The sequence below is a fragment of the Cyprinodon variegatus genome, unplaced genomic scaffold, assembly GCF_000732505.1.
Source record: "Cyprinodon variegatus isolate N-32 unplaced genomic scaffold, C_variegatus-1.0 Scaffold278, whole genome shotgun sequence".
Taxonomy (NCBI): Eukaryota; Metazoa; Chordata; class Actinopteri; order Cyprinodontiformes; family Cyprinodontidae; genus Cyprinodon; species Cyprinodon variegatus.
This window is the reverse complement of record NW_015150731.1, coordinates 94290-118913: the sequence shown is the minus strand read 5'-3', so window position 1 is coordinate 118913 and position 24624 is coordinate 94290. Positions and strand designations below refer to the sequence as shown.

Here is a 24624-nt window from a genome sequence, read left to right as displayed (position 1 = left end):
AAGAGTGTACTGTTTTATTGCGTCTTCCTTCACCACATAGCTCTGAGATGCATTACTACAGAATGTTTTTTTTAATTCATATAAATACTTTTTATTGCACTGGATGCAGCACAGTTCTTTAGGATCTTTGTTGCAGTCTTAACACATGAATGCCAGTTTGTAACCCATCAGTCACTGAAAGCCTTGGACAAATGAGTTTTCTGCAAAAGGAAGACTGAAGTTAACCAAGTTTTAACTGTCAAAGTCTAATTAAAGGTCGCAAGTTTTGGTGATTTTTAATCATTCATGCTCAGTTTGGATAAAGATTGAAGCATCTTAACAATAATGAAGATTTTAAAGCGAAATACTTCAAGCATTGATCTTTTCTCTGCATTGTTTTTTTTTTCTCCTACCCTGGAAAGTTGTTTATATTGTATTTTATGAGCTAAAACCTTTGTGACCAAATTGCATAGCAAAAGATTTATCTTAATGAATTGAGCTGAAGTTATATGTTTAGTCTCATTAATGGTTTTAAGCAATACCAATGAAGAATAAAGAAAGAAAAGGTTTTATGTATGAAATAATCTAAAATGTGCTGGAATTGTTATCCTTATTGCTTTCTGCAGTTTAAGAGTCAAAAATGTCACAAAGGTCAAACTAATTTAGTGTGAGAATTTGTCACTCTTGGATGCCCCCTGTTGGTCTGGAGGCCCAAGCAGTCGCAGAGACTATTTGAAATGATTTAAGCCAGTAATTAATGGCTTCACAGATGGTTGGGAAACTTTCACATTCAGTGTGATTATTTTCTCTGCAGCAAAGACCCCATTAAATGCACTCGCTGATTTCACGACTCAATATGTTTCCACACGAACAGCAGAGGAAGAAAGTAGGCAATGGAGCTCAGAGAAAGCTGAAGCTGCACAGAAAAATTCAGTAACGTCAAACTCCACATTAGGACTGTTTCCTCTCTACAGATGTAATATTATATTGCGGTAAATCCCAGATTCTCATTAAAGTCCTAACAGTTACATTTGATTTAACCTAACATTTATGCTATTTAGATAAGAATGCAGTATCATGATAACTTCAGAGTGACAAAGTGAACAGACATACACTGGGCTGAGGAGGAGGCTGCAGGGGAAACGCTGTGGTACAATAAGAGCAGATTGCATATTGAAAGAAAAGAGTACATCATATCAGAGTATCTAACACCATGTGTGATAGCTTCTGTGTTGCTAATGGACATCATCTGGTTGGACTTTAGTGTCAGGGTCAGCTTGTGTGTCCACGGAGCTGCTGGTTGTGATGTTCCACACACCAGCATCGTGCTCCGGCTCCAGGGACGGGCTCGCAGAGGTCGGGTCGGACATGTTGGCTGTGGCAGGGTCCTGTGAGATAACGACGGAAGTTGGAGGGGGACTGAAAGCGGCCTCGGTGTGATGGTCAGAGAGATTGTTTGCCAGCGTTTCAGATGGGAGGACAGCTGAAGGGTCAGAGGACGGCAGAGAGGAGGAGTTAAAGGTTGTGTTTGAGGACAGGTTAGCTGGAGTGAGGTAGGGGGAATCAGACAGCATTTCAGAAGAGGAGTCCAGGAGTAAGTGTGTTGGCGTGGGCCGGGGAGTGTGTGCAGGAGTGGGCTCCTGTGGATCTGTGCAAACCGGTTGGCCTTCAGCCACGTACCACACCTCATTATGCCTGTTTAGCAGCTTTAAGGGACTGCAAGCACAAGAGAAAGAGCAGAAGACAAGTGGATAGAAGTGTTTGGAAAGGAATTTCCAGATAAAATAGAACATGGTTTGACATTACTGGAGCAAACAGGAGTAAAATGTTACCTACCTGTCATAACCCACTCCATAGTGATAACTGTGGTTGTAGGAAGCGTGCACCCTCTGAAGCTCTTTGGTCAGCATGTGGGAGTGAAGCCTGGAGGTGACCGACATCATCCAGCCTCCGTAGCTCCTCACGTACACGTCCATCTCCGGCATCTCAGTAAAATACAGCTGTGGACAAAACAAGGAAAAAATATCAGGGAGCAGAAAAATCCACATCCCAGATGATACTTCTGATACTTCAGCTACTGGCACTGAGTATTCTAAAAGAGTCTTCTATTCTCTCTGTGAAGGTCTTTGTCCAGTTTTTCTGAGTTACCAACTATAACCCATCCAGATGCATTAATGTGTCTGAACTAAAGTGATTAACCAGTGCAGGTCTTACCCAGAGCAAACCATGCCTTTCCTTTTGCTGAGTCAAGGAAATAGTATTAATATTAATTAATTAATAATAATTAAAGTAAATTAATTAACATTACCCCAATATGAAAAAAATATGTGATGATTTTTGGTAAAAACCTTTAACCCTAAATACCACTATGCAGCAAAACAGGCGAATTGCAACAATTTATTTTTATAGAACACTATTTAGTTTGAACCACATTAAGGAGGGTGACTGTTATTACTATTTTTTTATGTAATTACATGTATTCCGGTTTTTGCCATGAAATTTATTTTAAATAAAAAAAATTTTTTCTTTTAAATGTTACAAAATTGAAGGGGCAAGTTTCGTTGGCTCTGTGGTTAGCGCGCACGACGGCGGCCTTAGTCCTTGACGTGAGTCTTACCTGTTGTCTCTCATACCCCCTTTCCTGTCAGCCTACAGTATAAAAAAATTAGCCACTAGTGCCGTTAAAAAAACAAAAAACAAAACCCACAAAAGTGATAAAGTCACACTCTCTCCTCCAAGAACAACTAAGTATTTCATCAAGTTTCCAAAAAAGGGTTAAAATATTAGCAGTTATATAAAATACCTTTAAAAAGGTTATGATAACCTGTAATCTGTGCCACACTCCAACCCTCCAACCAAAGCTTCTGTGTGTTGCGTTTAGATTTTATGTGATAGATCAACGGAAAGGAGGTCATCATTATTTTTACAAATGCAATTCTATTCTGACAGTATTAAAAAATAATAATAATTTAAAGTGATCAACTGACTTCAGACATTTCCCGGTAAGTAGATACAGTCAATCTGACTGCTTTGGTAGAAAACATTCGTTTAACAGCATCATGAAGACTGGGCGACACAGGTTAATAAAATGCAAAACTTGGCTGGAAAAAGGGCAGGAACCTTCCAGTAGGACAATAATCTGAACATGCAGCCAAAGCTACAATGCTATGACTGGTTTGGAAACACACTCCTGGGTTTAGATCTGAGTTAATAACTGAATAAATTTAAAGTCATCAAGTTTCAGGGGATGCATTTATTAATCTGTCTATGCGGATTTATGAGAAATATGTTTGGAGCCAAAAGCTTTTATCTTTCTGTTCCTCTGAGTGAAAGCAGGATGAGAGACAGACTCAGTTTTCTGCATCAGTGCCTATTATTGATCCTTAAGATGAAAAAAAAACAAAACAGAAGAAACAACCCTGATCACATTATGCAGAGCTCCTCAGAGTTCAACCTTCTAACTTTCAAGGACAGCTGCCCAACCCAAACAGAGAAACTGCATCCTTCTGCAGTTATAGGTTCTTTCTAGTTCACCTTGTCATTAGTGGGTGCAGGCGGTTTATCCTGATAGGCTGACGGCAGCAGGAAGCTGAGCGTATAAACAGCAGGCTCCCACATCGTGGTTTCTTCTGGGACCTTCACCAGTACAGGAGCTGTCATCTCCATCTTCACACCTAGACAAAAACCCACAGAATTTTAATTAATCAAAAGTTATTGAGTAAGACAGATGCGTCTCCTCTCCCATCCTTACCTTCTTCATTTCCTCCATTGATATACATGAAGAGCCTCCTGAAAGCCATGGCTGCACCCACCCCCATAAAATAGGCCTCTGCATCTGTTGACACCCAGCGAGTGGGGCTGATATGTCGCACCTGAACACACACACAACCATGAAAGGTGACAGATATGAATTCTAGAAGCAGCAAGGTTTGTGTTTAAGCCGCTTGTTGGCACTTCAGACTCACTTCATACTCGTCTGTTTTGCAGATCAGCTCATATTCCAGACATTCCCTGGACTCGGTGCAGAAGCTGGTGTTGGTAGCTGGTCTGCAACACAGTGAAAAAATATAAGTACAAGGAAACACATTTTAATTAATGTTATCACATCAGTCAAAGCGTCACCTCTTCTAATCTAAAAAGGCATAAACACAGGATTGGTATGAAGGACAGAGGACAGATAGGGACAAAAGTGGATAAAAACTCTGATACTGAGCTTATAGAAGGTCGGATAAGGTAAAAATGACAGATAACCAAAAAGGTCAGATTGAATTTCATAAAATGAGTCACCTTGATGCATTTTGAGGTCTGTTAATTTTTTTTTTTAGATTGTCTCTAAAACAGCTGTGAATGAAATTAAGCAGAGTCAAGCAGCCTGGGCTGATGAGGATTTTATTAATTTAGCAGGAGGATGATTAGGATGCAAAGAAAAAAAAATGAATGAAAGAGGGTATCAATGATTACTAAATATTTCCAATCTTTGTTGATGTAACATTTAATATTTTCCGTTTTTTTTTTATTGTTGGCTATTTGTGCACCAGGAATATTCCAGAGGAACAGTCAGTAGAGGTTAACAATTATATATGAGGCCCATATAGGTAAGAACTTGGCTTAATCATTGGTTCCAGATAACGTATTTGACATTTTTAACTATATTAACAAATTATTTATAGGTTTCAACCTGGAAACAGTAAAAATAGGACATTCTAAATCAATAAATTAAAACATTTGACAGATTTTCCTATAAAACAAACATAAGTGACCCAGTTGGGAACCAAGTAAGGTGCCTAACTAGTTTTGCTTAAAGAATTGTATATCTGATCCGCCAAACAGGGACCCAGACCACTCTGTAAAATCAACATGGAGCTCAACACAGTCTGGTTGTGATTAAAGGCATGCTAAGTTATACAGTCTGCACTAACTTTATGACATTTGATGCCAGTAAAACAAAAGTGACAATTATGCACCTCACACAAAGTTGTAGACTAACAGGTAGGAGCTAATGACAGGGTTGCATCTGTGTATGGTGGCTAATGAGGCTCTAATTCACTGTAAACCTATGAGCTTTACTTCATAATTATCTAAATGGTGTGATTATTCTTTCTGTCTTTTGAACTATTTCTACTCGATGTTTTCCCTCCACTAAACTTTCCATTGATATACTTAGATATAGTTTGAGCCTTTAATGCGGCTTATCCTGATAGAACTGCTGCAATATGCTGTGTTTTTTCTGCTGATTTTAATTGATTGCTAAACAAAACTTAAGTCGTCAAGGTGCATCAGGCTACTTTCCCCACGTTTCATTCAGATTTGAAATAGAAATGCATGATAGATGCATGCATGACAGATGTGTTCAAACTTGAAGCTGTCAACTTACCCCACACTGCCTTCAATCGAAACCACCAGGGCCAAAACAGCTACACCTGTGATAAACCTCCTGAAAAAGGGACACACAGACATGTTTCTTTGTCTAATAAATATTTTTGTTCATGACACATTGAACAAAATTTTAAAGAAAAAGCTGAAAACGTTGTATATGGAGCTCAGAAAGTGAAGAAGTAAAGAAAACATGTTGGAAAGTTAAACGACCCCGATTAAAGAATAAGATGAAGTTAAAGGACTCCTGACAGACAGCAGGGGAATGCCAGGCAGTGCATCAGGCTGCTGCAGCATTCAGGAGTGGATTTCATCACTGCAGAGATGAAACAGGACACGTGTTCCTGCTGCTGAGGAGAGAAATCTGCTGCATCATCAGTCTGTTCACCAAAGCAAAGGCGTTTTAAGGTCATGGAAGATCAGTTATTACCTCTATCAGAAGATCCTGTGACAGGATACTGTTATTCACAGCTTTAAAAGGACAAATAAATAATGCAGTCTGTAAATATGTGCTCTGTGATCATGCACACTAACCAGCAGCCCATGTAAATACGCACGGTTTTAAAAAAATGCAACAAAAATGAACTTTCTGCATCAAGCCGAGATAATTAAATTTGCAAGTCATTATGCAACAGATAAAGCTTAGGGTTAAAGTAATGATCATAATCAATGCTTTGATATCAGTACTTACATTGTGGCGGGCCTGTGAGGGTTTATTTCCCAGCTGCAAGGAGTGTGCAGGGCGGAGGAGTGATGGAGACTGCAGTGCGCTGCAGCCGGACAGGAGCTGGAGGGTTTACTGCAGAGAGGAGAGGAGAGGAGGGGAGGAGAGGATGGGGCCCGGGGCCCGCCTACAGTGGGAGGAGCTTCCAAACTAGGCACAGGATCCTTTCTGGGTAGTTTTTTCTAGCCTCTTAATGATTAAAAAATATAATTTCTCATCTTGTGAGTGGAAACAAAACCATTAGGTCTCTACCTGGTGGGGAACTATGTGCTGTTTTGCTTCTATAGCCAATTTAATGCCCCCCAACAACATTGCCTGTAAAGAGATATTTTCTGTGACTCATGAAATAGATAATGTTCCTGGTTTATCAATAAACGTATCTCTGCTCTGTTTAAGAAGACTGTTGCCTCAAGGTCTAACTCCTGTTTATGCTTCAGTTTAATGCAGTGGTTTTCAAACCCAGTCCTTGGGTAAGTGCGAAGCTAGATGGGGGCCAGGGGCCACCCTTACCTACTCATCATGGGCCACCCCTGTGGCCACCTCTACCATTTTTTTACCTATAATACAGACGGTGACAGCAGTAATACTCTCAAGTGGAATGTTCTAACTTATTTAACAATTTAATTTTCTATATGTATAAATAAACAATTACCTGAAATCAAACACACTGTGGTTAATTATGCACATCAATATACTGATATTAAAGATAAATGGAGAATTTATGCTATTTTCAGAACTAGATTTTGTCTTATATGGGGTAAAGAAAAATTATGTCTCTGCAAGACATCTAGGAATCTTCACTGAAATCAGAGAAAAATAACTACTTTAATAAGTAATCCATTTAATGTAGATATTAGATACCCCTCAGAGTGCATTGGTTATTGCCTCGTCACCCTTATTAAAAATTTGTGGCTACGCCTCTGTCCTTTGATCCCACTGTCCTGCATGTTTTAGGTCTCTGCTCCAGCACACCAGCATTAAATAATTGCACTCCCTCGTCAGAAGCTTCTGCAGACTGCCAGGGCCTGATAATCCCCAATTCATTAAACTAGAGGCAGGGAAATACCTAAAGCATGCAGGATAGTGGGTCCTGGGGACTCGGTTTGAAATCAGTTGACTTAATGACACATAAACCTACTAAAAAATGGTAAAACCTTTCTGATTTTTTGGTTGCCATTACATCCCTCTACATCAAAACCTAAAATCCATCTGATTATAATAATATGGTTCAAATGAATACCTGTCCCTTGATGCAAAAAATAAGAACTAACTTTGGTAGGTGGTGTAAAATTCACTTGTCCCTGTGGGGAAAAATGAACTCTATAAAGAAAATGACAGTGTCAAATGTTTTCTAAATCCTCTGTAATATTCCTGTCAGTACTCCTTTTCTAAGAGCTAGATGTCTTAATATTGGATTTTTTAATGGGGTAAATCACATCACTGCATGAGTATCAAATAGCTGCAAGCAAGCGTTGACAAAGGTGGTTTTTCCCTTACCTTATTTTAAATGGTATTGTTAGGTTTTATATGCTTGCTTACCTGCTTTTAATCCCTCTGATAAACCTCCCTGGTTTATCATCCCATTATTACAGCAGCCAAATTAATTTGGAATAAATTACATAGAGCGGATCGTTGGGATTTTATTAAGTCATCACTTGCTCATTTATGTAATACTAAAAAAATGTATATTGGGGGAAAATCAATGAACTGGCCACAGTGGTATAAGATGGGAATTTCCTATGATTTCTATTTGTTTGATCCAAAAAAAACTATGTCCATCATCTGCTGGGGTTACAGTATTAGAGCAAGACTTAAAAAAGTTCAATAAGCTAATTAGGAAGGTCAGTTCTGTTCTAAGAACTCTTCCTGAACTTCTGGTGACTATTTCACAAAGAAGAATTCTTTATTACATTATGTACATCTAGCATCCTTCCTTCAGAAGATTTTTATTCAACCAAAAGAGTGTCAGTTCAGTAAGAGGCTTCTCCAGATCTGATGCAAGACAGACCAGCTACAGGAGATCCTTCCTGCCTACAGTTATCAACACCTTTAAAGCAACATTTAATTTCCCTTTGGGATTATTAAAGTATTTTTGAATTGAACATTTAGGCATGATCACCCAGTCCAGTAGAATATACTGTCTAACATTCAACACAAAACTAATGGCACTTATGAGAGAAGAAAAAGTAACCAGTTGCAATAGGATTAAAGAAACATGTCCAAAAACATGCGTGGACTTGATTTTAACACTGTAATGAGAAGTCACTAGATTTAGGTAGTTTTTTCCCCCCTTTTTGTTCATCTGACATTTAAATGGGACAAGAAAAAAAACAAAAACAAAACAAAAAGCAGACTGTAGTTCGCCCTAACAGGGTCTCCCTTTAACATGAGATTTCTTTTTTTAATGAATTAATTCCACAGAATAACTGATTTTCAATCACATATTATGACCGTTATCCACAACAGAGTGACCCGAGAGCTTTTAAAACCTTCAACTTTATTGTGACAGTTCATACATACATCCAAGAACCTTCTGTAACAATAAAAAACAAAACAAAAGATGTCTTCAGCCAACTCACTTGAATTTATACTGTTACCTCTCGACGGGTTCTGTGTGTAAACACTGTGCAGATCTGTCCTCTTGGACAGGAGCGACTGGGGATAATTCTCAGTAGCATTTTTATATCTTTTCTTCCCAGTGGGTCCATTTAAATGAGTAATGAAAGAACAGAAACCCTCACTGAAACTAAGCTGATAACATCCTGAAACACTAGGCAGCCTTCAACACATCCACCTCTTCTTGTATGAACAGTCATATTTACAAATAGCCTTTAATCAATGGTCACCTACCCTGTCTGGCTGCACACGCTGCTGAAGTCACCTGTGATTAATTAAATAAGAGTCACATCAAGAGCAAAAGAATTTAAAACTAAAAGCAGCTAAATTCAAAAATCAGTTCCGGCCCTTCTCTGCTCACAAAGACTCAGCCGTCCTGAAAATACGACCGAAACTTCTCTCTTACGTCGATTAAAGTTCTTCAGGTCAATAAGGGGAATAAGCAGGTTGTTTCCAACCACTAAAGCACTAAATTACAGCAGCACTCCAAAACGACACACTGGGAGGAACGGCTAATGCTCCAACACAGATGATAGAGAAAACGTTTCAATACGCAAAAAACCGCGACATCTTGAAATAAATCTTCCTGTTAAACGTTTTAATCTATAAATCAAAGCCAATGAGGAGAAGGTGTATGGTGCTGTGTGACAGGTTGGAAACAATTGACTGTTATAAATACACCAATGAGCTTTTTTTCTCTTTAACCTGAGCATGGGTTATTTTATCCAAAGGAAGAAAATTTGTGTCATCTCACAGCCATAAATGTCCCCATATCACACAAAAAGATACAACCAAGTGGTAGAAGTACCATTTTAAATAGCTGACATTAACACTCCCAAAAGCAAGTCTTTGTCTAAAATAATAATAATAATAATAATTATCTTTGGAGAGAAACAGAGGAGAAAAATATGGATTCCAGAGCTCTGTTCCACATCTCCAACTGTCCATGAGGGGGAAAAAAAGGCTCCTGAAACCCTTCGGGTTCTGGGTGGAGTGTCCCCAAGAAAACAGTGAGCGTCCATCATGTTAGCCGTATTTTATAATCATAACGTTTTTTTTGTTTTGTTTTGTTTTTTTCCTTTCTTTTTGCATAGCCAGACAGTGGCCACAAGCTTTGCAACCACTGAGGAGTTTTAAACAGAGAGCAGTCTGTGGAAGTGGGGAGCCTTGGTCCATGTGAGCCTCTTCACACCCAGCTGGCCTGGCCCCGGGCGGCTCGGTTGGTCCCTCTGAAAAACAAGCAGCTCTCCACCTACAGAGCAGGCTCTTTCTGGCGCTCACGTCCGTTAGACGTCTTCTTAACTTTGGAGATGCCTTCCAGTGCTCCTGACTCCGTCACTCTACAGAAGAAAACACAAGTAAAGAAAAGACAGATTAGGATCTTTTAATATATGAGCTAACAAACTAAATTCAGGGGAATCTAACATACTTACACTTCATCCATCTCTACATCCTCTTCATCCTGGGGAAGCTGGAGGTAGGGGTTATTGGATGCTGGTCGAAATTTGTAGCCCGTCAGCACAAAGAAGATCAAAGTTGACACCTCCACCAGAAACTGAGAAAAGAGGAGGGCGTCATTTTTATAGACCTCATTAAGTTAGAATATCACCCTCAGAGAGCTGTGATAAACAGATCTAAAACAAATATGTCTTAAAGCAAAAGAGCCATTATCACCCTTGGTATGGCTAAATAAAATGTGCTTACAGAGAGAGCCATTAGACCAATCAGAAATATAATAATTTTGATGGTAACCGAAACAGCTTCTATTCACCTGTTAATCAGTCTATATTAGGCCTTTTAGGTGTCAGGAATGGCAATAAGGCCTTTTTGTGAGGTTTTGAAAAAGTTAATTTGATATCACCCAGACAGTGACATGAAATAATAGCTCCTAGCTTATGATTCTGCTCCACACGGTGTTTGACCTTTTAAATACAGGAGCTGTGCAACAAAGTCAGGGAAATGTCAATGTGTGCTGCTGACGTCTTACCTCATAGCACCACTGCCACTGGAAGGGCATTGTGATCTTCAGCAGAATTGCTATAATCCTTGTGAAGTAGATATAGCACACAATCTAAGAAAGGCAAACAAAACAAATTAATACCCTAAGATGGAGTCTAAAAATGGGATGAAAGTCTTGTTTTGCAGTGAAGTATCATATTCATATCTTAGAGATAAGGTTTGCTCAGCCCTGCAGCAATGACTCAGCTAAATTAAAAAATCTAAGCAAAGGATGTAGGTTGATGAGTGTGATAAAGCTGAACAAAAACAAAAACATTTTAGACTAAATGTAAACATAGTAACTGCATCAAGTTGACCTAGAAAACACTGTATGATCAGTACTATTGAGTAGAAGAAGCCTTTCTCACCATGACGTAGTAATGCCTGAACAGCTTGAGCTTCTCCAGGTTCATGGCAGCTGGAAAAATCCAAGACCACAATCAAAACAGGTAGAACAAACGGCAACCTGTATTTGCTTAAATACATACAAATAAATACACTATATACATACATATACATACATACATACATATATATATATATATACACATACATACATATATATACATACATACATACATATATATATATATATATATATATACACACACACACACATACACATATACACACACACGCGCTCGTTCTGCCATCGTAGTGAGGGCCATGTGTTGACTCCCATTGACTTTCATTGATTTTCAGTCCTTTTCAACCCTTTCTATGCCCTAACATTATAACTAACCATAAAACCTAACCATTATCGATGCATACCTAACCCTAACCAGTTGACACCTTAGCCCTAAACCTAATCATTAGCAAAATAGCATGTGAGGACGGGCAAAATGTCCTCACTTTAAAACAACTGGTCCTCAATTTGATGGTGAAATTGGAAAACTGGTCCTCACTCTGAGGGCTAGACAGTTGTACACACACTCACACTACCAACCTTTCCCATCTGTGCTTGAAGCCTCCTGTAAGTGACGGATTGACCTGTGAAGATAAGGGTGATCAGCAGGAAGATATAAATGGAACATGAAAGAAGAAAGTGACATCTATAAATACTTGGTCTTCTCAGACCAATTCAATACTAGTTTAAATAGAAATGGATGATATCCTGGGGTGGAAATTTAATGGAAAATTGACTGAATGGACAAGGAGCTTTACTGGTAAAAATGAAAGTCTTTTACACTAGAGCCAAATTCACCTAATCATAGCCCAGCACATATTTATAGAAAGATTCACAGATTCGTAGGCAACCAGGAGCACAATGCAGGAGGAAGTTAGAATTGAAACTACAGGTTAAACCAAGAAAGTCTAGCTGGTAGCCCTGATAACACTTGCTTGTGAAAGGTAGCTAGCATCACAGGGAGTTTATCGATGCTAGCTTTTGCTTTAGAAAGGCTTTGAATCAACTTCACTTTTACTTAGAAAGTCTTTGAATAAACCTCCGGTTCTAGCAGAGCAGGAGACCTCACAGTGCAGCTCTGCATCCTGACAAAACGTTGGCATATGCTGCTCTCAATGTATTGTTTTTAATTTTGGGCATATGCATAGACTATTCATAACGAGTCTAGAAATTAAGTCCAACGACAGCCTAACTTATGCATAATGCACAGCAGTGCAATGCACATGAAATGTCACAAGCCAGTGTCCTGAGGGGAGCAGCAATACGCCCGGAGGCATATAGAAGATTTCTCTAACCTTCACTGTCGCAATATTAATCTAGCTGCTGTTTACCGGCAGCCAAAAAAACGAAACAAAAAGAAAAAAGGTTTGCAGTCGTAGCAGATTCAGCTTCATGTCTAGGAAGTTTGGTGGTCGTGTCAATGGGCGTGAATGCAGGGAGGTTCCATCACACTCACCTTCACGCTCACATTATGAGGGGATGCAGTCAGGAGGAATACAGGCTGTTTCCTTCTGTCAACCCCTTTTTATACCAAAATGCTGCCAATACGCAAACATTTCTTTACATATGTCGACATGTGTATGCATGCTTCAGCGTGCTCATAATTTAGACAAAACATACGCATAACTTATCCAACTTAGAGCAGCGTTTTTGCCAACTTCTTCGTATGTCGACATACAGTGGCAAAATCGTCAAGGTGTGACAGTGCCATTAGGAGCTAGAGAGCATTTCATTCTGCTCAGGATCTTTAGTGATTGGGGGAGTTTACAGAAGCTAACGCTAATCCTCATCTCTCTTTAAATATTGTAAGTCAACAATTATTCTACTGACATGTTTTCCTATTGACTAAAGCCATCAGAAACTAAGTGTCTTAATGAAATGACATGTTTCAACGTGACGTGTTTAAACTGCAGCGCGGCTACAATGACCTATTCAGGTGTAGGTCTGGAGCACATCCGAGCTACTTCTCAGTATGAGACGGTCAACTCAGGTAAACACGCCACTCCCAGCAAATTAGCTGTTAAAACCCAACAATATATTTTTTTATCAAAAGCAAAGATCAATGGTTTTTGACACCGTCAGTAACAGTGATGATAGTTTTGTGATCGTAAGATGCCGATGATTTCCCCTCACTGTCTTCACCAGAGACAGAGGAAATTGGCCTGAGAGAGGCTGGGCCTCCAGAGACATTTGATCATAGAACGGGGAATAATTCTGAGTGGTAAGTTGGTGTTAGCATTTTAGATAATAGGTTATATGTAGATCAGGGTAAACTGTTATAACTACAGTTTGCATCTAGACTCACTTCAAATTAGTAAAGAAACATGTAGAAATTGAGCCGTTTTTCATGTGTACGCTTTAACAACAACAAAAAAGTTTATTTTGAGGCGAGTCGTGCGGAAATGAAATAAACTAGAACCGTATCATAAACACAGCTTCTACATCTCTACACTGACCAGACAACAGGGAACAGGATGGCTCCACAGCAGATGAGGTCCACCAGAAAGAGGATCTCCTTCCACAGATAGTATTCACTGGTGCCTTCTTCTGTAGACTCTATAATGATGAATGCAACATTAGCCAGGACCTGCAAAGAAAAACAAAAAAAGCTACAAAGTTTAGCAAATATTACAGAATCTTTCCATGAAGACTATTTTTCCAAGTCCACACACAGTACCTGCAGAGGGATGACTATCATGAAGATTTTCTTCTCTTTGTCAGACAGGATGTATTTAACAAAAGCCCAGCCTGTTCCAATCAGTGCCAGTGTAATGAACAGGAGAGCTCCTTTCAGTCTGGTATAAATATAGCATGTTAAAATCCATGTATAATTCTAACATAACAGAGAAAAGGGCAGGAGAAATGACTTACAGGTGGGTGATATAATACATGACGGCCCAGCCTTCAATAGGACGCCCCTGCGTGTTTATGAAGTGATAGTTGATCTGTGAAGACACAAGAGTTAAACCTTGTGTTAAAAAAAGAGAAGAGATAAACACAGTTTTTGTGGATATGAAGATATAACAAATAGGAATGTGATGGAGTCCTTACACTATGGAAAACCAAAGAGGTGGATTTGGTGAATGCCAATGCTGCCATCAGCCAGTGGATCTTAAACACACTGTACCTGCAAAAAAGCAAAGAAAATATACTTAAAAATCTAACTTAAGGGTATAGTGGAGGACTTTATTTTTTCCGGGTGGATCATCTAAATAAGTGGTCCTCCTAACTGTCAATCATTTTGGTGATATGTTTACTTAAGGCCTTCCTAGGTGCTCGTCCCGTTAGCTATCTGTTCTTTCAGGCGCATATAATTTGGTGAGCTATAGTTTCAGACAAACAAAATCTTTGTGTTAACCAAGCCCATCTAGGATGTGTACTTTCTTTAATGCAGTGATCCATGTTTTTTTTTTTTGGGTGTGGGCGTCATGCCATCTGCAGGCAAGAGGGTGCAGCAGACTCCACTCTGCTTAACAAGAACACAGAATAAAGCACCAAGAGGATGTTTGGATTGTGGGATGTAATGTAAATCCCATTAACAAGAAAAATATTCCAGGTATGTATGTGTGTATATACATATATATATATATATTTATCAAAAATACTTTTGAAGTTTGATTACATCTAACAGTATCCACCTCCAAGGAACAAACCACAGTGGCTATAAAAGATATGACTGAGTAATTGAGCTACCAGTAACTTGGAAAATAAAACTGAATAAGAAAATTCTGTCACAATTTGACTATGATTTATGTTACGTACCTGTGCTTCATGAGAGTGTACACCCAGACCAAGGCTGCAGCAAAGAAGACTCCAGCCATACATATGTAAAGGCGGGACAAGGGGATTTCTGCTGCAGACAGGAAGCTCCCTGGGTTTGTCTCTGTCACGTCCACCTGCAGAGGAAAGCATAATTAAATCAACCCTGACAGATAGCTGAGGGAGCACAGACTGGTAAAAACACTCTGAACTCACTCTCAAAGAGTAAGGAATCCTAATTCCAGGCATCCTGTTCTGACAGTAGTGGAACTTCAGGCTGTAAAGACCTTCTGCCTTTGGGCCAACCACCAACTGGAACTGTAGAGGAATAGACACATATTTAACCTAATAGGACAACAAATCAAACGCTCCCAAATTATATGTAGAGGCAGAGAAAGGGGCACTTACACTGAAGTTATAGAAGCCCTTGATTTTGTCCAGTGCTAAAATCGGCTTGGTTGTTTGGTTCAGCTAAATGAAATTACAGTTAAGACATTGATTTAAAGAGGAAATCTCCAGAGTTATTCATGATCAAGAAACCCAATTTACCAGGAATGTGGTTCCCTCCACTTTCTTAGCTTCTTCAAAAGGGGTTGACTGTTCTTTGTTTGTACTTTGTTGGCCACCTTCTTGAGCATTCTTCTGACTTGGTTGGCCACCTTCTTGTGCATTCTTCTGACTTGGTTGGCCACCTTCTTGAGCATTCTTCTGACTTGGTTGGCCACCTTCTTGTGCATTCTTCTGACTTGGTTGGCCACCTTCTTGAGCATTCTTCTGACTTGGTTGGCCACCTTCTTGTGCATTCTTCTGACTTGGTTGGCCACCTTCTTGTCCATTCTCCTGACTGTTCCCACCTGCTGTCTTTGTCTTTTTACCATCTTCTGAGTCATTTTCTTCAGCTGGCTTTACTTTGTTAGAATCTGCTGGTTTCTGCTGATTCCCATCATCTCTAACTTTCCTTTCTTCAAAAGATCACAGATACAGAATAAAACTCAAGTTTAAGTTTAGTCACTATAAAACAGTTGCATCATTCCCACTGGGTTAGTTAATTTGAGAAAGTGCAACATATCAACAACACAAACCTTTTGCCTTATCTGACTTGGCTTTGGCTATCAGGACATTATCTTGATTACCCATGGCATAAACATTGACTCTAGACAGAAAAAAAAATACATTTAAACTTCACTTAAACCCATGAAAAAAAATAATAACTGCTGATCTTTAAACATACCTCATTTTGATGATGTCAATGAGAAAAAGGATGAGAGGCTCATCATTGGTTGGCTTGGTGGCTGCGAGCGGGCAATCCTCACTCTCCTCTGCCTAAAGAGATCACAACATTATCAAACTGACTGAAACCTGAAGTAACCAGATGGTTAGTTATAAAGGCGGTACTCACTGTGTAAGGTAACACCCCATTAACCCGTGACCTGGACAGGCTAAAACCAACCTAGAGGTAATCAGAATGGTTACAGTGAATCTACATGCTGCACTTGCCACACACAATAGATCAATATGAATCCGCTTTGGCTATAGCTAATCTGTGTTATTGGTTTTCATAAATGATAAAAGAAAAAAACAGGTGAGAACACAGATGGTTAAAGTTTATTTTTTATTTTTTTCGCCCAACAGACTGTTTACAATTTTCTAGGGTTTGTTAAGCAAGACCAATTGCTACACCTGCATTGTGCCCTTACTTGATTAAAAGACTTCCTTCCATACATACTAAATGCTGATTCATTTGGGGTGTAACAATAGATCTATTCAGATTAAAAATGCTTAGTATGGGCACTTCCAATCAGCAATCACTGACCAAATAAACAAATACGCTTTGTAAAGATGTGTTAATGTTTATTTTATTAGTAAAATTTCCTTGTGGTTTGGTAAAGACAGTGAAGAAAGAAAAAGCTTTTTATTTTATTTCATCAACAATAAACTATGTAGCTGGTTCTGCTTCACATTAAACCATTCACTTCAGTCTAAACAAAACAGAACTGTTAGGGGAAACCCAGATATGGCCTGGTGGGACAATTGTTAAGCCACTCGTAAAAAATAGAAAACGAAAATAAACTTTAAAAAAATAAATTTTTGGGTCAAAGTAAGGAAAAAACATCAAAGGAACTGGAGTAGTGGCAGCAGAGCAGCATGGACTGCTGTAGTAAACACTTGTTTTTTATATACAAGCTAGAAAACCTCTTTTGGTGTTCTAGTTTCCTCTTTTCAGAATTGGGTAATTAAGCATTTCAACACTGGGTAAATTACACAAGCTCTATGCAAGAAAATGTATGCATTGAAAACAAACAAGCAAACTGTATCTATTACATCCACAATTATGTTCATTTCTCAACCAGGATATACGATGAAAATACTAGAATTGCAGAGATAATGAGCCCCAAGAAAAAGTATTTCTTTCCACCCTTTTATAATATTTAAAAAATAGAAATAAAATAAAAAGAAAGAAGAACTCACTGGATAGATGCTGTAGTTTACAAGTTTTTCATTAAGCCCCAAAGAAGTCAGGTTCACATCTAGAGTTCCATTTGCAAAGAAACCAAAATTGTTGAGGTCAACAGCGAACCGTGTTTCATTCTGAAAATGACAACAGAAACAAGATTAGATTCAGTCGTATAATACTAAACCTCACAAGTCGAACAAGCCAGACAAACAGTTTGGAGGTTTTATTTATAATGTGACTTCTGGGCTGAATAAAGTGAAGACGCAAGTAAACGAGGAAACTGATAATCATTTTTTATTTACTAAAATTAAATAACTAAATTGCTAAAATAATGAATTGTCAAGCACTTTTTTCTGTTACCACAAACAAAGCTTTTTAAACACCATAGTGTCTTATTTTTTAAACTACAAACAAGACTTTTAGGAGCATGTTAAGCCTAAATAATTCATTTTGATATTAACTTTCATACTTTGTTACTCAGAACAGTTATGGCTTAATATATTTCTTTATCTAATAACTACTATGCAACAAACCCATGTGCAATAACTGCCACTTGTGCTATATATATATACTTTTATATTCCTCTTCTGTTTTATGATTCTGCTCACAATATTAAAACTTTTGTTGATCAACACATATGTTATCTTGTTAATATTTAGGCATCATTTTGGACAATTCTTTCACATTTAATGCACATATTGACTGTGTTTACGAGAAAGCCCAGCAAAGGCTCTTCCTGCTGTGCCAGCTGAGGGGTTTTAAAGCCAGTGACCATATCCTGTGAGGGTTTATCAGTGTTCCATTGAGAGAGTACTGACATTTAATGTGGTTTGATAATGTAACTGCCAAAAACAAAGCTAAACTTGACAGAGTTGTTGAACAGGCCAGTAAGATTACAGGCCAACAACAAATCAATTAGTCTCAGCATTACAGTGAAGCAGTGCATCAGGTCAGTCATAAGATGACAGATGATCGTTCCATCGTGGAAGAGATACAGACTTCCTTATGCCAAGAAAAGGGTGTATAGAAGTTATTTAGTGCCCTCTGCCATCAAGGAGCTCAACAAGTCACTTTGTTCTGCTTCCTTTCCCTTTATAAACTGCATCTGCTGCTGCTGTATCTGCAATGAACTCTTTTATAATTTTATTTGAATGTATTTGATTACATTGCAGTGTGAGCAAGCCAAAAGCAAATTTCTGCCGTCATTGTGTATGCTAGACAAAGTTTTTCTATTCTATTACATTCATCTTTGAACCAAATGGCCTTAAATCGAAAAGCTAAACGGGTTCCAGCATGGTCTGAATTATACAATACATAACTTAGACATGACTGAGTTATGTATTGTATAACTTAGTCAGCATGGCTCGATATTAGCTAGTTTCATGCCATTGAATGTAGTCAACCCATCATTGTGAGTGGCGTCATTCTCCGTGGTGTTAGCTTAGGCTAGCTAACGCCGACCTTAAACTAAAGCAAAACAATGCAACAGACTTACCTTCAGAATGAGCTTATGTATCCTCGCGTTAGATCCAGACAGCATACCACACAATAAAATCCATGCCACGAAGCAGTTTATATGCGACACAGCCATCGCAACACCTGCTAAGGTTAACTGTTAGCTACCAATTAGCCAAACAAGCTGGCTAGAAGTCTGTACGGTCTCTAACCTTAAATTACACTGAAATGTGTTTACAAACCCCCGTTCAAGCACGCATATTACCTATTAAGCTATTAAAAAACAACCTTCTTCTTTTATGTTTTTCAATGTATGTTATTTCATCGAGTAAACTAACGAGTAGCTAGTAGTAGACTTTGGCAGCTTCGACACTTCCTGGTCCCAGACACTTAAGGTGCGGACAAAATCGTCAGCAGCTGTAGAACAACGGGATTGTTTTATTCACATTTGGCGAAACAACTGTACTGTATAACACTGGTGAGGGAGGAAAAAACGCCAACCAACATTTTATAGAGCCTCAGCCAAAATGTTTATAACTGTGTTCAATATTCCGTTCAAATTTACTCATATTTCTGTACCCCGGGTTTGTCTACACCTTGAATTTAATGTCCTAGGTTAGATCACGTGACTGACTATAGACGTGGAGCAGAGCGATGCAGGGTTTTTATTTATTTATTTATTATAACTTTATTTGGAACAGTAACAATGACAAAAGCAGTCAATACAGTATAATAAAGCACAACATATAGTCAATCATACCTCCTAACACTTTTCTTAATATTTTTTTCTTTTCTTTCAAGTTGCCAGGTAAACAGATGTTAAGTTTATGCAATACGCTTCACAAAGAGAGAGAGAGAGAGAGAAAAAAAATCGAAAATAAAGGATATCTATAATTATATACGTCGAATATAACAGAATTATAGTTAAAGATAAATGGATAAATAAAAATAACAAAAAATACAAAACACACACAAAAAAAAAAAAAAAAAAAAAAAAAAAGCCAAGTAAGCATTATTCTTTAATTTGTATCTAGGGAGGGCTGAAATAAATTAGAGAGGTGATATGACAAAGTTTTTGCATTTGGTTTCTGAATTTTGTCCAAGGAAACATTTAGAAGATGGATTTCCTTTTTAAATACAGACCATAACGGCTTAGCTTTTCCATATCTGCATTTATGTATATCAAATTTTAAAGTGACGATAATGCTATTAATAAGATAGTCATCTCTTTTGTTTTCAGATAAAAAACCATATAAGACAGTTTGTGATCAGAGCGATGCAGGGTATATCGGTCCTCAGTGAGAGAATGATTAATTCATTAAATAAACGTCAAGCCATGGGGAAATTAAAGTTCTACTACTTATAAGACGTTTTGGGAATAAAGTGTATAATGTATTTGTTATTAATTGCTAAATTAAATACTTATAAAGTCTACATGTCTGAAAACATTGCAAACTAATCAGCACTTTTTTGAAGTATGTGGTTTGACAAGTGCGGTGCGATCAGAGGTGTAGCCAGGATATTTTTATGGGTGGCCAGGTAATAACCAATGCACTCTGAGGGGTGGTCGAAAGTAGATAGGCACCAAAACTTTACGGTCAATCTACACTGTTCCAACAGGAACATTAACGAGTAAAACATCCATATTTTCTAAATAAAGACAAACTATGCTTTCCCACAGCCTTAGCTAAAAATTTGGCGAATATATGAAAAACACCCATGCTTTCTAGATAAAAGGTAGAGTGGATAAAACTCTTACAGGTTTGAGTTTGGGGCGAGCATCTTTTCCATTGTCATTACTTACCTACCTTTATCAATAATCATTCTGCATAAAATTGATATTAACAAGTACTAATATCTACATAAATTGATTATTTAATATATATTTTTTTGTTTATCTATGATTTCACTGAAGACTCCAATATGACTTGCAGAGACACATAATTTTCTCTTTACCCCATAAAACACAAAATCTATTTCTGCTTTAATTCTGTACTTATCTTTAATGTTACTATATTGATGTGCATAATTAACCACAATGTTTTTTTTGTCGCGTAATTGTTATTATATGAAAAATTTTAATGTTTTAAATATTCTACTTGAGAATATTGCTGTTGCCACCATCTGTATTAGAGGGAAATAAACTGGTGGGGGTAGCCATAGCGGTGGCCAATGATTGGCTAAAGGTGGCCATGGCCTCCCATTTAGCTACGCCCCTGGGTGCAATGGGATTATGTCGATGTGATGATGTTTTCTGTTAATAATAAAAAACAAAGTAAGATATTTTGGCATTTAGTTTTTTGCACAATCACAGCCTTCAATTGGGTATACAATATGTTGGCAGCTATGAATTAACTCTTTTGAAAGAACTTAACAAAAATAACATATATACTTTGGAATCAAATCAAACAGGGGTTACACTATTCCATAAAAAACCCCAGAAGAACTTGATCTTTCCAGTATGTCTTATTCAAATATTTTAATTGGATTTTGAATTTTCCATATAAAATAAAAACCAAACAACAGTCCCAGCATTAACACGGAATTGCAATAACATAGGGAAAATAGTGTAAAATGAAAAACAAAACAAAAAAACAAATCAAAAAGGATAACATATAAAAATTAGAAATTTGTGAGAAGAGAAAAATTCTAAAATAATAATCATAGAAATGTATACATAAATTAATATCGACATGTTGCAGTAGGGTTACATTACTCAATTATGTTCCAGTGTTTCCAGCAGGGAATTGTAATTGAAAATATTTTAGAAACGGCTGCCAGACCTTATAGAACCTCTGGGTTGATCCCTTGATCTCGTGCTTCATTTTCTTAAGTTTGAAATGTGCTATTACATCCTCAACCCAGCGCCTGTGTGTGGGGGGTCTTTCCAGTATTTCTGAGTGAAAAAATGGCCACCATGCAGGTAAAATGATGCAGTAGTCCCACATATTCAAGACATGCCTGTAATCTATGTAATGGGTTAGTTTAATCTGGATTTATAAACAGATATAGCTGAGTATCATCAGCATAACAATGGAAATAATCCTATGCTGTCTAATAATTTTACCAATTTGGGAGCATATATATAGTAAAGAGAATTGCCCCTAGCTTGTCCCTATGCTTCTCCACAGGTAGCGCTGGAGCATGAAGATTTATCATTAATATGAACAAACTGAAATCTGTCAGATGAATAAGATTTAAACCCACCTAGTGCTGTTCCCTTAATTGCTGCAAAATGTTTAAGACTTTCTAAAAGAATATTATGATCAACTGTATCAAATGCAGCACTAAAAGTCGTGAAATCTGGATCATGACCAAAAGAATGTGATCCTGGGTACAAGTGGCATAAATATGCTTTCTCTGTAGGATGGCAGGGCTATCCTGCAAATAGCCCTGCCATCACCAGAGATATGGTAAGGAGCTCGACCATCTTTTATTCATATTCTTAGAGTTCCTTTAGTCTCTAAAATGAAATGCAGGCTGTATCTCTTTGTTTTTTAAGTATAAAAGTATGAGTAGTACTGGCATACAGCCTTTACAGATAAAAATGCATTTGGAGAGTGATAACATCAGAATGTTGTCTTCATATTTAAGAGAATAAATTCACATTTTCATATAAAAAATGCACCTCAAAAAGAGCCAACAATCAAGTGTTACCCTCTTAAATTTAGGACTTTATGCTAAGCAATTTTCATTAAATAAAAATCAAGCATGGCCAATATGAAAGGGGCCCTAAAAACTCAAGTAACAAAAAAGAAGTTTAAATTTATTTGTATAGCACATTTTAATAAGAAGGCAATCCAAAGTGATTTACATCATAAAAAACGACAAAAAGTAAAGTAGAATAATTTATAAAATGAATCAAGTAAATAAAAAAATCCTTAAAACACGAGAATCATCACATAAACTCATCCACAAGATAATCATAGGAAGATTATAATGTTACACATGAGCTTTCTCAGTTGAACATCTCAGTATAAAGTAAGAGATAAACTAGGAGGAACTGTTATCAAAATAGCTCCTAAGGAATCACATATGTAGTTCAGTTATTTTCAGAGTGGCTTCACCACCTTGCAGAGCGTGTTTAAGTATGTTTTGCTCACAAAATCTGTTTTTAAATAGTTTAAATGTTCCTTGATAATAACTTATTAATAACATCCCTTTGTTGCATCTGTGTCATAAACATTGTTAGTAAAAATGCGTGATGCAGCACCTCAGGAAGAAGCCTTTCTAGGAAATCTTTGAGGAATCACATACATGTAAAATCAATACAAACCTATAAGAAAGCCAGAGAAATGAATGTTCTTGAATCGTTTAAGTGCCTCAGGTATTAATTCCTACACAATGTGAAACATGAGAATAATAGGTAGGTTCTGCTTGTTGGATATTTTTTAGGTTTATAGAATGAAAGGTAAAATTTAGGAGACCAGCAAAATCCAAATAATTTTTTTTTTTGTTATGGTTCTGGGTTGCTGAGTGTTCTAACTACAGCAGCTGCAGATCAACTAGTTAAATAACTGCATTTTAGGATGATTTTACAATGTTAAAAAAGAGGAAAATAATTAATTCAATTCAATTTATTTATATAGCACCAATTCACAACACATGTCATCTCAAGGCACTTTATTGTTTGCCAGAATATACAGTCAAATTAATTCAAAGTTTTCTATCTAAGGAAAACCAATTGATTGCATCGACTCATTGACTCGAAGGAAGGACTCCAAGGAAAACCAGCTGATTGCCATGACTCAGCAATCCCTCACACTAAGAATGATTGCAGCGACAGTGGAGAGGAAAAACTCCCTTTTAACAGGGAGAAACCTCCAGCAGAACCAGGCTCAGTGTGAGCGGCCATCTGCCGAGGCCGACTGGGGTTAGAGGAAAAAGAAGCAGAGATACAAAAAGCAACTGTAAAAGGCGTCCAGGAAACACACAGGCAGACGAGCTACAAGCCAACTCCCATGTCAGAAGATTACACTAACTTCTTATACTGATTAAACTTTTGGCACACAAAATTATATCCAATTTACAATTAAAAAATATAGCCTGTTCCAGTACATCCTATTCTATAAAATTAGTTTTTGTCAAGAGTTATGTTCCATTTTCCATAGTCACTGATATTGCTGATCGTACGTCTGTCTTGAGCTACGATTGATGGACCAGCAGCAAGCGGCACAGCAGGGGTGGCAGAGGTGGAGGATGAAGTGCTTTGCCTTTCTGCATAAACAACAAACATATTCAGCTTATTAGGAAACATACATGGAAGAGGATGAAGGTTCAATGTAAAGGGAATCAAAGAATCTCATCGCACCTGGCAGTTTTTTAGAAAGTTTCTCAACAAGATCTTTCCTGTATACCTTTTCCAGGATGGTTACCGTGGCCTTCAAAGCACCTTCTTCCATGTAGTTCTGTATCATCCTGTTCACTGTATCTGTTCGCTTTTTCTTGTCAAGGTGAGCCTTGGGAATTGGTTTTAAATCATGCAGGACCGGATGCGTTAGAAACAAATTAAACCTTTCAAACTCTTCGTCAGTCAAGTCGTCCAGACACGCCAGAAGCTGCTCAATGACAGCCATGTCTCCTCACTGCACAGAAAACAGAGGGAATTAGTTTGCAGTTTCTTTACAGGCTTAATTTTCTACATTTTTCATTATTATCATTAGTGAATAAGTTGGAAAATATTTTTTTCAGCAGACCTTGATTGTATTATTCTGTTACTAAGGTTCATGTTTTTGTACTATTAAAAGAGTATAAAACAATGAGTACTAAAGCACAGAGTCTTACAAAAATCACATTGAATCCTTTCATATTTTGTCATTTTTCTGTCTCACACAAAATTAGCCTTTATTCTGAATTCTA

At 37.6% G+C, this 24624-nt stretch overlaps 2 protein-coding genes across 7 annotated transcripts; both read right to left on the bottom strand.

Moving 5' to 3' along the window:
- Nucleotides 1-388: 388 nt before the first annotated feature.
- On the bottom strand, nucleotides 389-6163 carry LOC107090046. The gene is made up of 7 exons (XM_015383206.1): nucleotides 6044-6163; nucleotides 5354-5413; nucleotides 3945-4026; nucleotides 3731-3851; nucleotides 3514-3653; nucleotides 1816-1979; nucleotides 389-1695 (listed from the first exon to the last, which is right to left on the bottom strand). Coding segments are annotated over exons 1-7 (1050 nt in total). The 5' UTR covers nucleotides 6046-6163; the 3' UTR covers nucleotides 389-1214.
- A 3226-nt stretch (nucleotides 6164-9389) lies between these two features.
- LOC107090075 (protein GPR108-like) lies at nucleotides 9390-19169 on the bottom strand. Of its 6 annotated transcripts, XM_015383239.1 has the most exons (20): nucleotides 18806-19169; nucleotides 17325-17444; nucleotides 16255-16305; nucleotides 16087-16178; nucleotides 15938-16008; nucleotides 15647-15817; nucleotides 15515-15613; nucleotides 15405-15481; nucleotides 15264-15326; nucleotides 15072-15173; nucleotides 14859-14992; nucleotides 14148-14223; nucleotides 13968-14041; nucleotides 13774-13891; nucleotides 13553-13683; nucleotides 11637-11680; nucleotides 11059-11108; nucleotides 10680-10763; nucleotides 10126-10247; nucleotides 9390-10032 (listed from the first exon to the last, which is right to left on the bottom strand). In XM_015383239.1, the coding sequence occupies exons 1-20, from the start codon at nucleotides 18899-18901 to the stop codon at nucleotides 9945-9947; spliced, it is 1863 nt and encodes a 620-aa protein (XP_015238725.1). In that variant the 5' UTR covers nucleotides 18902-19169; the 3' UTR covers nucleotides 9390-9944. The 6 variants fall into 6 exon arrangements, with proteins under 6 accessions (XP_015238725.1, XP_015238724.1, XP_015238729.1 ...); XM_015383238.1 differs by having other exon boundaries at nucleotides 15515-15817; XM_015383243.1 differs by having other exon boundaries at nucleotides 15581-15817.
- Between the last annotated feature and the right edge of the window lie 5455 nt (nucleotides 19170-24624).

Coding starts and splice junctions, on each gene's coding strand:
- LOC107090046 (XM_015383206.1), bottom strand. Junction 1,980..3,513: donor CTGCACCCACTAATGACAAG/GTGAACTAGAAA, acceptor TTTTGTCCACAG/CTGTATTTTACTGAGATGCC. Junction 1,696..1,815: donor TATGGAGTGGGTTATGACAG/GTAGGTAACATT, acceptor TTGTGCTTGCAG/TCCCTTAAAGCTGCTAAACA.
- LOC107090075 (XM_015383238.1), bottom strand. CDS start 18,901: ATGGCTGTGTCGCATATAAACTGCTTCGTGGCATGGATTTTATTGTGT. Junction 13,684..13,773: donor TGATAGTCATCCCTCTGCAG/GTACTGTGTGTG, acceptor TTTTCTTTGCAG/GTCCTGGCTAATGTTGCATT. Junction 10,764..11,058: donor TCAGGCATTACTACGTCATG/GTGAGAAAGGCT, acceptor TGCCTTTCTTAG/ATTGTGTGCTATATCTACTT.